Source organism: Rhea pennata, chromosome 34 (assembly GCF_028389875.1).
Source record: "Rhea pennata isolate bPtePen1 chromosome 34, bPtePen1.pri, whole genome shotgun sequence".
NCBI classification, from domain to species: Eukaryota; Metazoa; Chordata; class Aves; order Rheiformes; family Rheidae; genus Rhea; species Rhea pennata.
In genome coordinates, this window is record NC_084696.1 from 436,154 (window position 1) to 448,699 (window position 12,546).

The following is a 12,546-nucleotide window of genomic DNA, read 5'->3' on the forward strand; positions in this document are numbered from 1 at the left end:
GATAGGCCCCAGGGCTCTGTCACCATGGCGACGGGCCAGGCCCGGGTCTGCGTTGCCATGGAAACGGGCCAGGCCCAGGGCTGTGTCGCCATGGAAACGGGCCAGGCCCAGGGCTGCGTCGCCATGGAGACAGGGATAGGCCCCAGGGCTCTGTCGCCATGGCGACGGGCCAGGCCCAGGTCTGCGTCGCCATGGAAACGGGCCAGGCCCAGGGCCGCGTCGCCATGGCGACGGGAGCAGGCCGAGCCGTCATGGCCGCCCCGCTCGGCCTCCAATCCCCCCCCACCCCGGCCCCCCCCCCCCCCAAAAAATCCACTTCCTGCCCCCAGCAGGAAGCCCCGCCCCCCTCCCCAAAGCCCCGCCCACAACATCCAAGCCCCTCCCCCGCCTTAGCTCCGCCCCCTCGGCCGAAGGACCCGCCCCCTCCCCAGCTAATACTGCCTTGGCTGTGCCCCCCCCCCCCAGCTGCAACTGGGCCCATCCCAGTTCCTAACTGGGACGGCCGCAGCCGGCCCAATACTGACGGATTTGCCCCCCCCCCCAGCTAAAAAAGTAACAAAAAAGGAAGGGGGGGGGACCCTTAATTGGGCTAAAAAAATCCTCGTTAAGGAAAATTGCCCCCCCCCCCCCAGCGCTGCTAGAAAAAGCTACAAAACGGGCGGGGCGAGGGCAAAGCTCCGCGCCCCCCCCCCCCACGGAGACCCCCCCGAGACCCCCCCAAAATCCCCCCCCATGTGCTCCCGGGGGGGGGGGCAGAATGGACCCATGGCGGGGGAGGGGGGGGGCTGAGTCCTCGTGTCCCCTCCTGGGAATCGTCCGTGTGTCCGGCCCCGTCCTGCCCCGCCGGGGGGCGGGGAGGGGGGGGGGTCAGGTCCGTCTGTCCATCCGTCCGTCCGTCCGTCCCCCCCTTCGCCGGCGGGGGGGGGGGCGGCGGCGGGGGGGGGGGGGTCCCAGCCCCGGGGCGGGCGCCGGGGTTACCGCCGGCAGGACTCATCTGGGGCGGGGGGGGGGGGGGGATGGGGGGGAGGGCCCAGGCGTCCGGGCCCCCCCCCCCCCCCCCAACACACACACCTCGGACCCAGGGATCTGCCCCTGAGGCCTTATTGCCCCCCCCAGGGGCCTTATTACCCCCCCAGGGCCCCAGGATCTGCCCCCCCCCCCCCGAAGGCCTTATTGCCCCCCCAGGGACCCACAACTTGGCCCCCCCCCCGAGCCTTATTGCCCCCCCAGGGGCTCAGGATCTGCCCCCCCGAGGCCTTATTGCCCCGCCAGGGGCCTTATTGCCCCCCCTGGGATCCAGGATCTGCCCCCCTGAGGCCTTATTGCCCCCCCAGGGACCCAGGATCTGCCCCCCCGAGGCCTTATTGCCCCCCAGGGGCCCAGAATCTGCCCCCCCAAGGCCTTATTGCCCCCCCAGGGATCCAGGATCTGCCCCCCTGAGGCCTTATTGCCCCCCAGGGGCCTTATTGCCCCCCCCGGGACCCAGAATCTGTCCCCCTGAGGCCTTATTGCCCCCCCAGGGGCCTTATTGCCCCCCCAGGGGCCCAGGATCTGCCCCCCCAGGGGCCTTATTGCCCCCCAAGGGCCTTATTGCCCTCCAAGGGTCCCAGGATCTGCCCCCCCGAGGCCTTATTGCCCCCCAGGGGCCTTATTACCCTCCCAGGGGCCCAGGATCTGCCCCCCTGAGGCCTTATTGCCCCCCCAGGGGCCCAGGACCTGCCCCCCCCACCCCCCCGCCGGCGCCGGGGCCCAGGCGTCCGGGCGCTCACCGACGAGCAGGGCGCGGGCGCGCAGCCCCCCCGGGAGCCCCCGGCCCGGGGGGGTCTCGGCGTCGTCGTCGTCCTCGTCCTCGTCCTCGTCGTCGGGCGCCGGGGGGGGCGCGGGGGGGGGCGGCTCCTCGGGGGGGCCCCAGGCCGCCAGCGCCGCCCCCTCCGACGGGTAGGAGAACGTGCGCTCCAGGTCCCGCTCGCTGAACCAGATCTTCAGCTGGGGGGGGGGGACACACCGTGGGGACACCGTGGGGACACCGTGGGGACGGGGACACCGTGGGGACACCATGGGGATGGGGGCACCATGGGGACACCACGGGGATGGGGGCACCATGGGGACACTGTGGGGACACCGTGGGGACGGGGACACCATGGGGACGGGGACACCCCGAGAAGAAGAGGGACGGCATGGGGACACCGTGGGGACGGGGACACCATGGGGACGGGGATGGCTTGGAGATGGGACACCATGGAGATGAGACATCGTGGGGACAGGACCCCACGGGGACAGGACACCATGGGGACGGGGACACCCCGAGGAGGGACGGCATGGGGACACCATGGGGACGGGGACACCATGGGGACAGGGATGGCTTGGAGATGGGACACCATGGGGACAGGACACCATGGGGACAAGGACACCTCGAGAAGAAGAGGGACGGCATGGGGACACCATGGGGACAGGACACCACGGGGATGGGGATGGCTTGGAGATGGGACACCATGGGGACGGGGACACCTCGAGAAGAAGAGGGACGGCATGGGGACACCATGGGGACAGGGACACCATGGGGACGGGGACGGCTTGGAGATGGGACACCATGGGGACGGGGACACCACAAGAAGAAGAGGGACGGCGTGGGGACACCATGGGGACAGGGACACCACGGGGATGGGGATGGCTTGGAGATGGGACACCATGGGGACAGGGACACCTCGAGAAGAAGAGGGACGGCATGGGGACACCATGGGGATGGGGACACCATGGGGATGGGGATGGCTTGGAGATGGGACACCATGGGGACGGGGACACCACGGGAAGAAGAGGGACGGCATGGGGACACCATGGGGACAGGACACCACGGGGACGGGGATGGCTTGGAGATGGGACACCATGGGGACGGGGACACCACGGGAAGAAGAGGGACGGCGTGGGGACACCATGGGGACAGGGACACCATGGGGACGGGGATGGCTTGGAGATGGGACACCATGGGGACAGGGACACCACGGGAAGAAGAGGGACGGCATGGGGACACCATGGGGACAGGACACCACGGGGATGGGGATGGCTTGGAGATGGGACACCTCGAGAAGAAGAGGGACGGCATGGGGACACCATGGGGACAGGACACCACGGGGATGGGGATGGCTTGGAGATGGGACACCATGGGGACGGGGACACCACGGGAAGAAGAGGGACGGCATGGGGACACCATGGGGACAGGGACACCATGGGGACGGGGACACCATGGGGACGGGGATGGCTTGGAGATGGGACACCTCGAGAAGAAGAGGGACACCATGGGGACAGGGACACCACGGGGACGGGGACACCACGGGGACGGGGACGGCTTGGAGATGGGACACCATGGAGATGGGACACCTCGAGAAGAAGAGGGACACCACGGGGACGGGGACACCACGGGGACGGGGACACCACGGGGACGGGGACGGCTTGGAGATGGGACACGTGGGGACGGGGACACCGTGGGGAGGAGAGGGACACCGTGGGGACACCACGGGGACGGGGACACCGCCGGGGTGACCCCACCGTGTCCCCAACCCCCCCCCAAGTGTGTCCTGTCCCCCCCCCCACTCCATCCCCATGGTGATTAATCCCCTCCCAGCTTAATCGCAATTAACTGGAGCCTATTAACGAGCGGGGCGGGGGGGGGGGCGGGTGTCACATGGACCCAACGACTGTCTGGGGGGGGTGGCATGCAAGGGGCCCAGGCGTCCGGGCAGCCTCCCGCCTCCCCCCCCCAAGCCATAGGAACCGCTTCCTGCCCCCACCCCCCAGTTCCTGTTTTCGGGGTGCCCCAGAGGATTCTGGGTACCAAGGGGGGGGGGGCAGACACCACCCCCCCCAGGCTCTAACCGCCCCACAGCTGGGGAGGGGCCCAGGCGTCCGGGGCTGGGCAACGGCTTCCTCTGCGCGGGCGGCAGCGAGGAGCCGAGAGGAAGCGGCGGCGAGGGCCCAGGCGTCCGGGCGCCCAACCCCCCCCCCCCCCCCGGCCCTGGGACCTTGCTGCTCTCCTGAAGCGGAGAGGGCCCAGGCGTCCGGGTGGTTGGGGACACCGGGGGGGGGGACAGAAAGGGACCAGCAACTGGGGACGGGGTCCAGGAGGGGACAGGGATGGAGGCCCCAGAGGTGACACGGGGACAGGGATGAGGTCCAGGAGGTGACACGGGGACAAGGACGGAGGTCCAGGAGGTGACAGGGAGAAGGATGGAGGTCCAGGAGGTGACACGGGGACAAGGACAGAGGTCCAGGAGGTGACACAGGACAGGGATGAGGTCCAAGAGGTGACAGGGAGAAGGATGGAGGTCCAGGAGGTGACACGGGCACAAGGATGGAGGTCCAGGAGGTGACATGGGACAGGGATGAGGTCCAGGAGGTGACGGGGATGGAGATCCAGGAAGGGATGGGGACAGGGGACAAGGATGGAGGCCCAGGAAGGGACATGGGGACAAGGATGGAGGTCCAGGAGGTGACACGGGACAAGGATGGAGGTCCAGGAAGGGACATGGGATGAGGATGGAGGTCCAGGAGGTGATGGGGATGGAGGTCCAGGGAGGGATGAGGACAGAGGACAAGGATGGAGGTCCAGGAGGTGACACAGGGACAAGGATGGAGGTCTAGGAGGTGACAGGGATGAGGTCCAGGAAGGGACAGGGACAGAGGACAAAGATGGAGATGGTGGAAAGGGATGAGGACAAGGACAGAGGTCCAGGAGATGAGGACGAGGGACAAGGTCCAGGCAGGGACCGGGGACAGGGGTGGTGACATCCAGGATGGGGCGAGAGATGGGGAGCAGGGACGGACGGGGAGGAGAACGCTGAAGGCACCAAGGGACGTGGAGGGACCTTGGGGGGCAAGAGGGGGCATGGGGGGGGGCTGCAGAAGACCTGGTGGGGCCACAGGGGGCCACAGCAGGACATCATGGACCACGGGAGGACACAGGCAACCTGGGTGGGGAACCCGGGGGGCTGCCGGGGACCCAGAGGACATCAAGGGTTACATGGGGGACCCCAGGAGAACCTTGTGGACAACGGTGGGGGGACACAGGGAGACATGGGGGGCCATGGGGAACCTGGTGGAGACCCACGGGGACGTAGGGCACCACGGGAGAACGTTGTGGACCACGGGGGGGACCACAGGGGACCTGATGGAGACCCACGGGGACATAGGGCACCACGGGAGAACGTTGTGGACCACAGAGGGGACCACGGGGGGAACCATGGGAGACCTGGTGGAGACCCATGGGGATGTAGGGCACCACGGGAGAACGTTGTGGACCATGGGGGGAACCACGGGGGACCTGGTGGAGACCCACGGGGACGTAGGGCACCACGGGAGAACGTCGTGGACCACAGAGGGGACCACGGGGGACCTGGTGGAGACCCATGGGGACATAGGGCACCACGGGAGAACGTTGTGGACCACAGAGGGGACCACGGGGGACCTGGTGGAGACCCATGGGGACATAGGGCACCACGGGAGAACGTTGTGGACCACAGAGGGGACCACGGGGGGCCGTTGGGAACCTGGTGGAGACCCACGGGGACGTAGGGGACCATGGGAGAACGTTGGGGACCACGGGAGAACGTTGGGGACCACGGGGGGGCCACGGGGGTGGAGGTGGGGGGACACCAAGGAGGACATGGTGGTGGTGGTGGTGACCTACCTTCTTGCGGTGGGGGTCGTTCTTGGCCAGGCAGGAGCGGGGCAGGGCCAGGTAACCGCCGATGACCTGGATCTCCTCGGCCGTGGGGTAGCGCTTCTTGGGGGGCCCCGGCGGGGGGGCGGGGGCGGTGGGGGGCGGCGCGCCGGAGCCGCCGTCGAGGCCGTTGGCCACCGCCCGGCGCGGGCGCACCGTGATGGTGTTCCCGCTGCGCCGCTGCAGCGCCGGGTGGGTGGGGGCCGCCGGGGGGCCGGCCTCGCGGCGGGGCGCCCCACGCATCATGGCCGCCGCCGCGCCGGTGCCGATGCCGCCGCCGCCCCCCGGCGCCGCCCCGGGGCCGCGGGAGGGGCCTGCGCCCGCCCCCGCCTCCTCCCGCCGCCCCGGCGTCATGGCCGCCGCCGGGGGCGTGGTTGACCCACGGCTCTCAACCGTCTCCGGGGTCATGGTTGACCCACGGCTCTCAGCCATCCCTGGGGTCACCATTGACCCACGGCCCTCAACCATCTCTAGGGTCGTGGTTGACCCACGGCTCTCGGCCGTCCCTGGGGTCACCGTTGACCCACGGCCCTCAACCATCTCCAGGGTTGTGGTTGACCCACGGCTCTCGGCCGTCCCTGGGGTCACCATTGACCCACGGCTCTTGGCCACCCCTGGGGTCACCGTTGACCCACGGCCCTCAACCATCTCTAGGGTCGTGGTTGACCCACGGCTCTCGGCCGTCCCTGGGGTCACCGTTGACCCACGGCCCTCAACCATCTCCAGGGTTGTGGTTGACCCACGGCTCTCGGCCATCCCTGGGGTCACCATTGACCCACGGCTCTTGGCCACCCCTGGGGTCACCGTTGACCCACAGCCCTCGGCCATCTCCAGGGTTGTGGTTGACCCACAGCTCTTGGCCGTCCCTGGGGTCACTGTTGACCCACGGCTCTCGGCCACCCCTGGGGTCACCGTTGACCCACGGCCCTCAACCGTCTCCAGGATTGTGGTTGACCCACAGCTCTTGGCCGTCTCCGGGGTCACCGTTGACCCATGGCTCTCGGCCGTCCCCAGGGTCACCGCTGACCCACGGCCCTCGGCCATTCCCCGGCCCTCGACCGTCCCCGGCCCTGTGGCCGCCCCACGGCCCTCCAAGCTCTTCCAGCTCCTGGTTGTCCCCAACCCCTCGGCCGCCCCACGGCCCTCCAAGCTCTTCCAGCTCCTGACCGTCCCCGGACCCTCGACCACCCCACGGCCCTCGGCCGTTGCCCGGCCCTTGGCAGCCACCAAGTCCTCGACTGCCCCACGGCCCTTGACCGTCCCGCAGCCCTTGGGGGTCCCCAAGTCCTCAGCTGCCCCATGGCCCTTGGTGGCCCCCAAGTCCTCAACTATTCCCTGGTTCTCGGTAGCCACCAAATCCTCGACCATCCCCCGGCCCTTGGTGGCCGCCAGGTCCTCAGCTGTCCCATGGCCCTTGGTGACCACCAGGTCCTTGCTTGCCCCCCAGCTTTTGGTGACCACCAGGTCCTCAACCGTCCCCTGGTTCTTGGTGGCCACCAAGTCCTCAACCGTCCCCTGGTTCTTGGTGGCCCCCAGGTTCTCAACCATCGCCTGGTTCTTGGTGACCACCAAGTCCTCAACTGTCCCCCGGTTCTTGGGGACCACCATGTTCTCAACCATCGCCTGGTTCTTGGCGGCCACCAAGTCCTTGACCATCCCCTGGCTCTTGGTGACCGCCAAGTCCTCAACCATCCCCTGGTTCTTGGCGGCCACCAGGTTCTCAACCATCGCACGGTCCTTGGGGGCCACCAAGTCCTTGGCCATTCCCTGGCTCTTGGGGGCCACCAAGTCCTCGACCGTCCCTTGGCCCTTGGTGGCCCCCAGGTGCTCCATCACCCCACGGCTCTTGGGGGCCACCAAGTCCTCGACTGTCCCTTGGCCCTTGGTGGCCCCCAGGTGCTCCATCACCCCACGGCCCTTGGTGACCACCAAGTCCTCGACCGTCCCTTGGCCCTTGGTGGCCCCCAGGTCATCAACCATCGCACGGTCCTTGGTGGCCACCAAGTCCTCGACCGTCCCTTGGCCCTTGGTGGCCCCCAGGTGCTCCATCACCCCACGGCTCTTGGGGGCCACCAAGTCCTCGACTGTCCCTTGGCCCTTGGTGGCCCCCAGGTGCTCCATCACCCCACGGCCCTTGGTGACCACCAAGTCCTCGACCGTCCCTTGGCCCTTGGTGGCCCCCAGGTGCTCCACCACCCCACGGCCCTTGGTGACCACCAAGTCCTCGACCGTCCCTTGGCCCTTGGTGACCCCCAGGTCATCAACCATCGCACGGTCCTTGGTGGCCACCAAGTCCTTGACCATTTCCCGGTCCTCAGTGACCCCCAAGTCCTCGTCCGCGCCCCCCCGGTCCTCGGCGTCCCCCAGACCCTCGCCGGGGCGGCGGCGAGCCCGGGGGCGGCCCGGGCCAGGGGGCCGGGGACCCTCGGGGAGAACCTCGGTGCTGAGCGAACGCGGCGGCGGGCGCCCGGAGAAGCGGCTGAGCAGGCGGCTGACGCGGCCCCGCGCCGCCTCCGCCTCCCCGCAGCTCTCCAGCGTCTCCACGCTGCGGCTCAGCCCCGGCGCCAACCCGCCCCGGCGCCGCTCCGGCGGTTCCGACTGTTCTGCCGACTGTCGCGGTTCGGTTGCGCCGGTTCCGGCTTTGGCCCGGCGTCTTTCCAGCAGCTCCCGCTTCCAGGCCGGCATCTGGGCGGCTCGGTCGCGCTGCTCCCGCTCCCGGCGCCGCGCCGCCTCCTCCTCCCGCCGCCGCCGCTCCAGCAGCTCCCGCTTCCAGCCCGGCACCGCCATGGTCCCGGCTGCGCCGCGCGGGGCGGGATGGGACCGGGTCGGACCGGGTCGGACCGGGTCGGACCGGGTGGGACGGGGCCACCGGCCGGCCCCACGCGCGCCCGTCCCTGGGTTGGGGGGGGGGGGTTGCCTAGTGGATGGGGGGCCCAGGTGTCCGGGAGGGGCCCAGGCGTCCGGGAGGGGCCCAGGGACTGGGGTGGGGAGCGCCTGGTGTCCAGGGTGGGCCCAGGCGTCCGGGAGGGGGGACCCTGGTGTCCGGGAGGGGCCCAGGGACTGGGGTGGCGAGCGTCTGGTGTCCGGGAGGGGCCCAGGTGTCCAGGAGGGGCCCAGGCGTCCGGGAGGGGCCCAGGGACTGGGGTGGGGAGCGCCTGGTGTCCGGGGTGGGCCCAGGCGTCCGGGAGGGGCCCAGGTGTCCGGGAGGGGCCCAGGCGTCCGGGAGGGGCCCAGGGACTGGGGTGGCGAGCGCCTGGTGTCCGGGGTGGGCCCAGGCGTCCGGAAGGGGCCCAGGCGTCCGGGAGGGGGGACCCTGGTGTCCGGGAGGGGCCCAGGGACTGGGGTGGCGAGCGTCTGGTGTCCGGGAGGGGCCCAGGTGTCCGGGAGGGGCCCAGGCGTCCGGGAGGGGGGACCCTGGTGTCCGGGAGGGGGGAGCGCCTGGTGTCCGGGAGGGGCCCAGGCGTCCGGGAGGTGGGGGGAAGACTGGTGTCCGGGAGGGGCCCAGGCGTCCGGGAGGGGCCCAGGCATCCTGGAAATGGGGGGGGGGAGTCTGGTGTCCAGGAGGGGCCCAGGCGTCCGGGAGGTGGGGGGAAGACTGGTGTCCGGGAGGGGCCCAGGCGTCCGGGAGGTGGGGGGAAGACTGGTGTCCGGGAGGGGCTCAGGCGCCGGGGGGGGGGGGGGGGGGCACTGTCTGTGAGGGGCCCAGGAAGCCGGGAGGGGCCCAGGAGTCCGGGGGAGGGGGGACCCTCATGGCTGGGAGGGGCCCAGGCATCCGGGACTGGGAGGGGGCCCTGGTTTCCAGGAGGGGCCCAGGCGTCCGGGGAGGGGGGTGGACAGAGGAATCCAGTGTCTGGGAGAGGAGTGGGGAACCCCAAAGTCTAGGAGGGGCCCAGGTGTCCGGGAGAGGGCCCAGGCGTCCGGGAGAGGGGGAACCCTGATGTCCGGAGGGGAGGGGGAGGAGTCCGGGAGGGGCCCAGGCGTCCGGGAGAGGGGGAACCCTGATGTCTGGAGGGGAGGGGGGCCCAGGAGTCCGGGAGGGCGGGGGGCAGGGGGGAATCCTGGCGTCCGGGAGGGGCCCAGGAGTCCGGGAGGGGCCCAGGAGTCCGGGAGGGGAACCCTCGTGTCCGGGAGGGGCCCAGGAGTCCGGGAGGGGAACCCTCGTGTCTGGGAGGAACCCCAATGTCCGGGAGGGGCCCAGGCGTCCGGGAGGGGAACCTAGGTGTCTTTACCCGGGAGGCGGAGGGGGGGGAGGAGCAGGGGGCCCAGGCGTCCGGGAAATTTCCTCCCGGCCACGCGCTGCCGGGGGAATTCCAGGGACACGGGGGGGGGCGGGAGACGAGACACCCCCGGGCTCGGGAAGGGGCCCAGGCGTCCGGGATAATCGCAGGCCGGGTTGAGGAGGGGGGGGGAAGGGAGGGGCCCAGGCGTCCGGGCACCCCGGCCCGGGGCGGGGTGTGGCCAGAGGGACCCAGGCGTCCGGGCGGCAGCGCTCGCTTTGTCGCGCGGGGGAAATCACAGCCCCCCACTGCCCGGGGGGAGGGGTGGGGGCCCAGGCGTCCGGGCCGCCCCTACTCACCCCGGGAAGCAGCAGGGGGGGCCCAGGCGTCCGGGGCGGCGGCGGCGGCGGCGCTCCGACCCCGGAGGGGCCCAGGCGTCCGAGACGATGGCGTGGGGGGGGGGGGGGGGGGGGGGAGGAGGGAAAGAGGGAGGGAGGGATGAAAGCGGCTTTTGTCGCGGGGGGGGGGGGATGACTCGTAGGGGCCCAGGCGTCCGGGCGGGCCCCCCCCCCCCTTTGTTCCCCGCCCGGCGGGGGCTCGCAGGGGCCCAGGCGTCCGGGGGGGGGGGGGGGGGAGGGCGGGGTTAAATCCGAAAAATCCGCCCGGAACCCAGAAATCCGGGGGGGGGGGAAGCGGGGGGGGGGGGCCCAGGCGTCCGGGGATGGAGGGGGGGGGGGGGCCCAGGCGTCCCGGAGGGACCCCGGGACCCCCCGGAGGGGGGGGGGTCTTTGTGCACAGAAAAGGGGGGGGGGGGGAAGAAGAGCGAGGGGCGGGGCTTACCCAGGGGGCGGGGCTAAGGAAGGAGGCGGGGCTAAGGAAGGGGGCGGGGCTAATGGGGGGAGTCATGGTAGGGTCGCGCCCCCCCCCCCCCCTCTGGGCAGCGCCACCTCGTGGCCGCCGGGTGTCACCGCGGCCCGGACGCCTGGGCCCCTCGCCCCGAGGTGGGGGGGGGGGGGAGGGGTCCCAGTACCGCCCAGTTCCCCCCAGTCCGGACTGGGACACCCCCTCCCCCCCCCCCCCCCCCCGCCGCGGGCGGCTGCAATTAGCGGCGCCGACCTTAATCGCCCGTTTCCGGTGCGGGGGGGGGGGGGGGTGGGGCGGGGGATGAGCAAGGGGCCCAGGCGTCCGGGCGGCCCCACCCTGACCTCGTCCACCTGCCAGCCCGGGGGCCCAGGCGTCCGGGCCCACACCCACCCCGCGCCGCGCCCGGGAGGGCCCAGGCGTCCGGGAGCCGCCCTGACCCCAATCCCCGGCCTGGAGAGGGCCCAGGCGTCCGGGTGACCCCTGACCCCCATTCGCAGAGAGGGCCCAGGCGTCTGGGTGACCCTTGACCCCCCCCCCCCCGGGATGGGCCCAGGCATCCGGGCACTCTTGCCACCCCCCCCCTCCAGGAGGGGCCCAGGCGTCCGGGCACCCTTGACACCCCCAACCCCCAGCCTAGGAGGGGCCCAGGCGTCCGGACACCCTAGCCACTCCAGCCCCCCTCCCCCCAGGATGGGCCCAGGCATCCGGGCGCCCTCAACACCCCAGACCCCCTCCCCTCAGGATGGGCCCAGGCGTCCGGGCGCCCTTGACACCCCCAACCCCCACCCTAGGAGGGGCCCAGGCGTCCGGGCACCCTTGCCACCCCAGACCCCCTCCCCTCAGGATGGGCCCAGGCGTCCGGGCGCCCTTGACACCCCCAACCCCCACCCTAGGAGGGGCCCAGGCGTCCGGGCGCCCTCAACACCCCCACCCCCTCACACCCTAGGAGGGGCCCAGGCGTCCGGGCGCCCTTGCCACCTCCCCGCCCCGGGAGGGGCCCAGGCGTCCGGGCGCCAAGCGGGCCGGGCTGCGTCAGCGGCGGGGGCGGGGGCGCCGGGGGGGTCCCCGCCCCCCACCCCGGGCCCTACTTAGGGGCCCCGGCGCGGCCCCCCGGCCCCCGCCCAGCCATGGCCGCCGCCCCGCTGCCCCTCGCCCTCGCGCTCCTGCTGCTCGGCCTGCGCCTGCCAGGTGCCGCGGGACCCACGGGACCCACGGGGCACCCACGGGGCACCCACGGGACCCACGGGGCACCCACAGGACCCATGGGGCACCCACGGGGCACCTACAGGACCCACGGGACCCCCCCCCCCGGCAACCCTGGGACCCCCCCCCCCGGCACCCACAGGACCCACAGGGCACCCACGGGGCACCCACGGGACCCACAGGGCACCCACAGGGCACCCACGGGACCCCCCCTGGCAACCCTGGGACCCCCCCCAGCACCCACGGGACCCACGGAACCCCCCCCCCGGCACTCATGGGACCCCCCTGGCATCCGTGGGGCACCCACGGGACCCCCCTGGCACCCACGGGACACCCATGGGACCCCCCTGGCACCCCTGGGACACCCCTGGGACCCACGGGATCCACAGGACACCCACGGGACCTCCCCCCCCCCCCGGGACACTCCCGCACCCACAGGATCCCCCCAGCACCCTCGGGACCCCCCTGGGACCCTCTGGCATCCACAGGACCCCCCTGGGACCCATGGGACCCACAGACACCCCCCCTGGCACCCCCGGGACCCACGGG

The 12,546-nt window shown here is 72.0% G+C and overlaps 1 protein-coding gene across 1 annotated transcript; it reads right to left on the minus strand.

Moving 5' to 3' along the window:
• Positions 1-434: 434 nt before the first annotated feature.
• PPP1R18 (protein phosphatase 1 regulatory subunit 18) lies at positions 435-10,376 on the minus strand. Its single transcript, XM_062598560.1, has 4 exons — positions 10,290-10,376; positions 5,681-8,508; positions 1,770-1,986; positions 435-994 (listed from the first exon to the last, which is right to left on the minus strand). The coding sequence occupies exons 2-4, from the start codon at positions 8,498-8,500 to the stop codon at positions 975-977; spliced, it is 3,057 nt and encodes a 1,018-aa protein (XP_062454544.1). The 5' UTR covers positions 8,501-8,508; positions 10,290-10,376; the 3' UTR covers positions 435-974.
• Between the last annotated feature and the right edge of the window lie 2,170 nt (positions 10,377-12,546).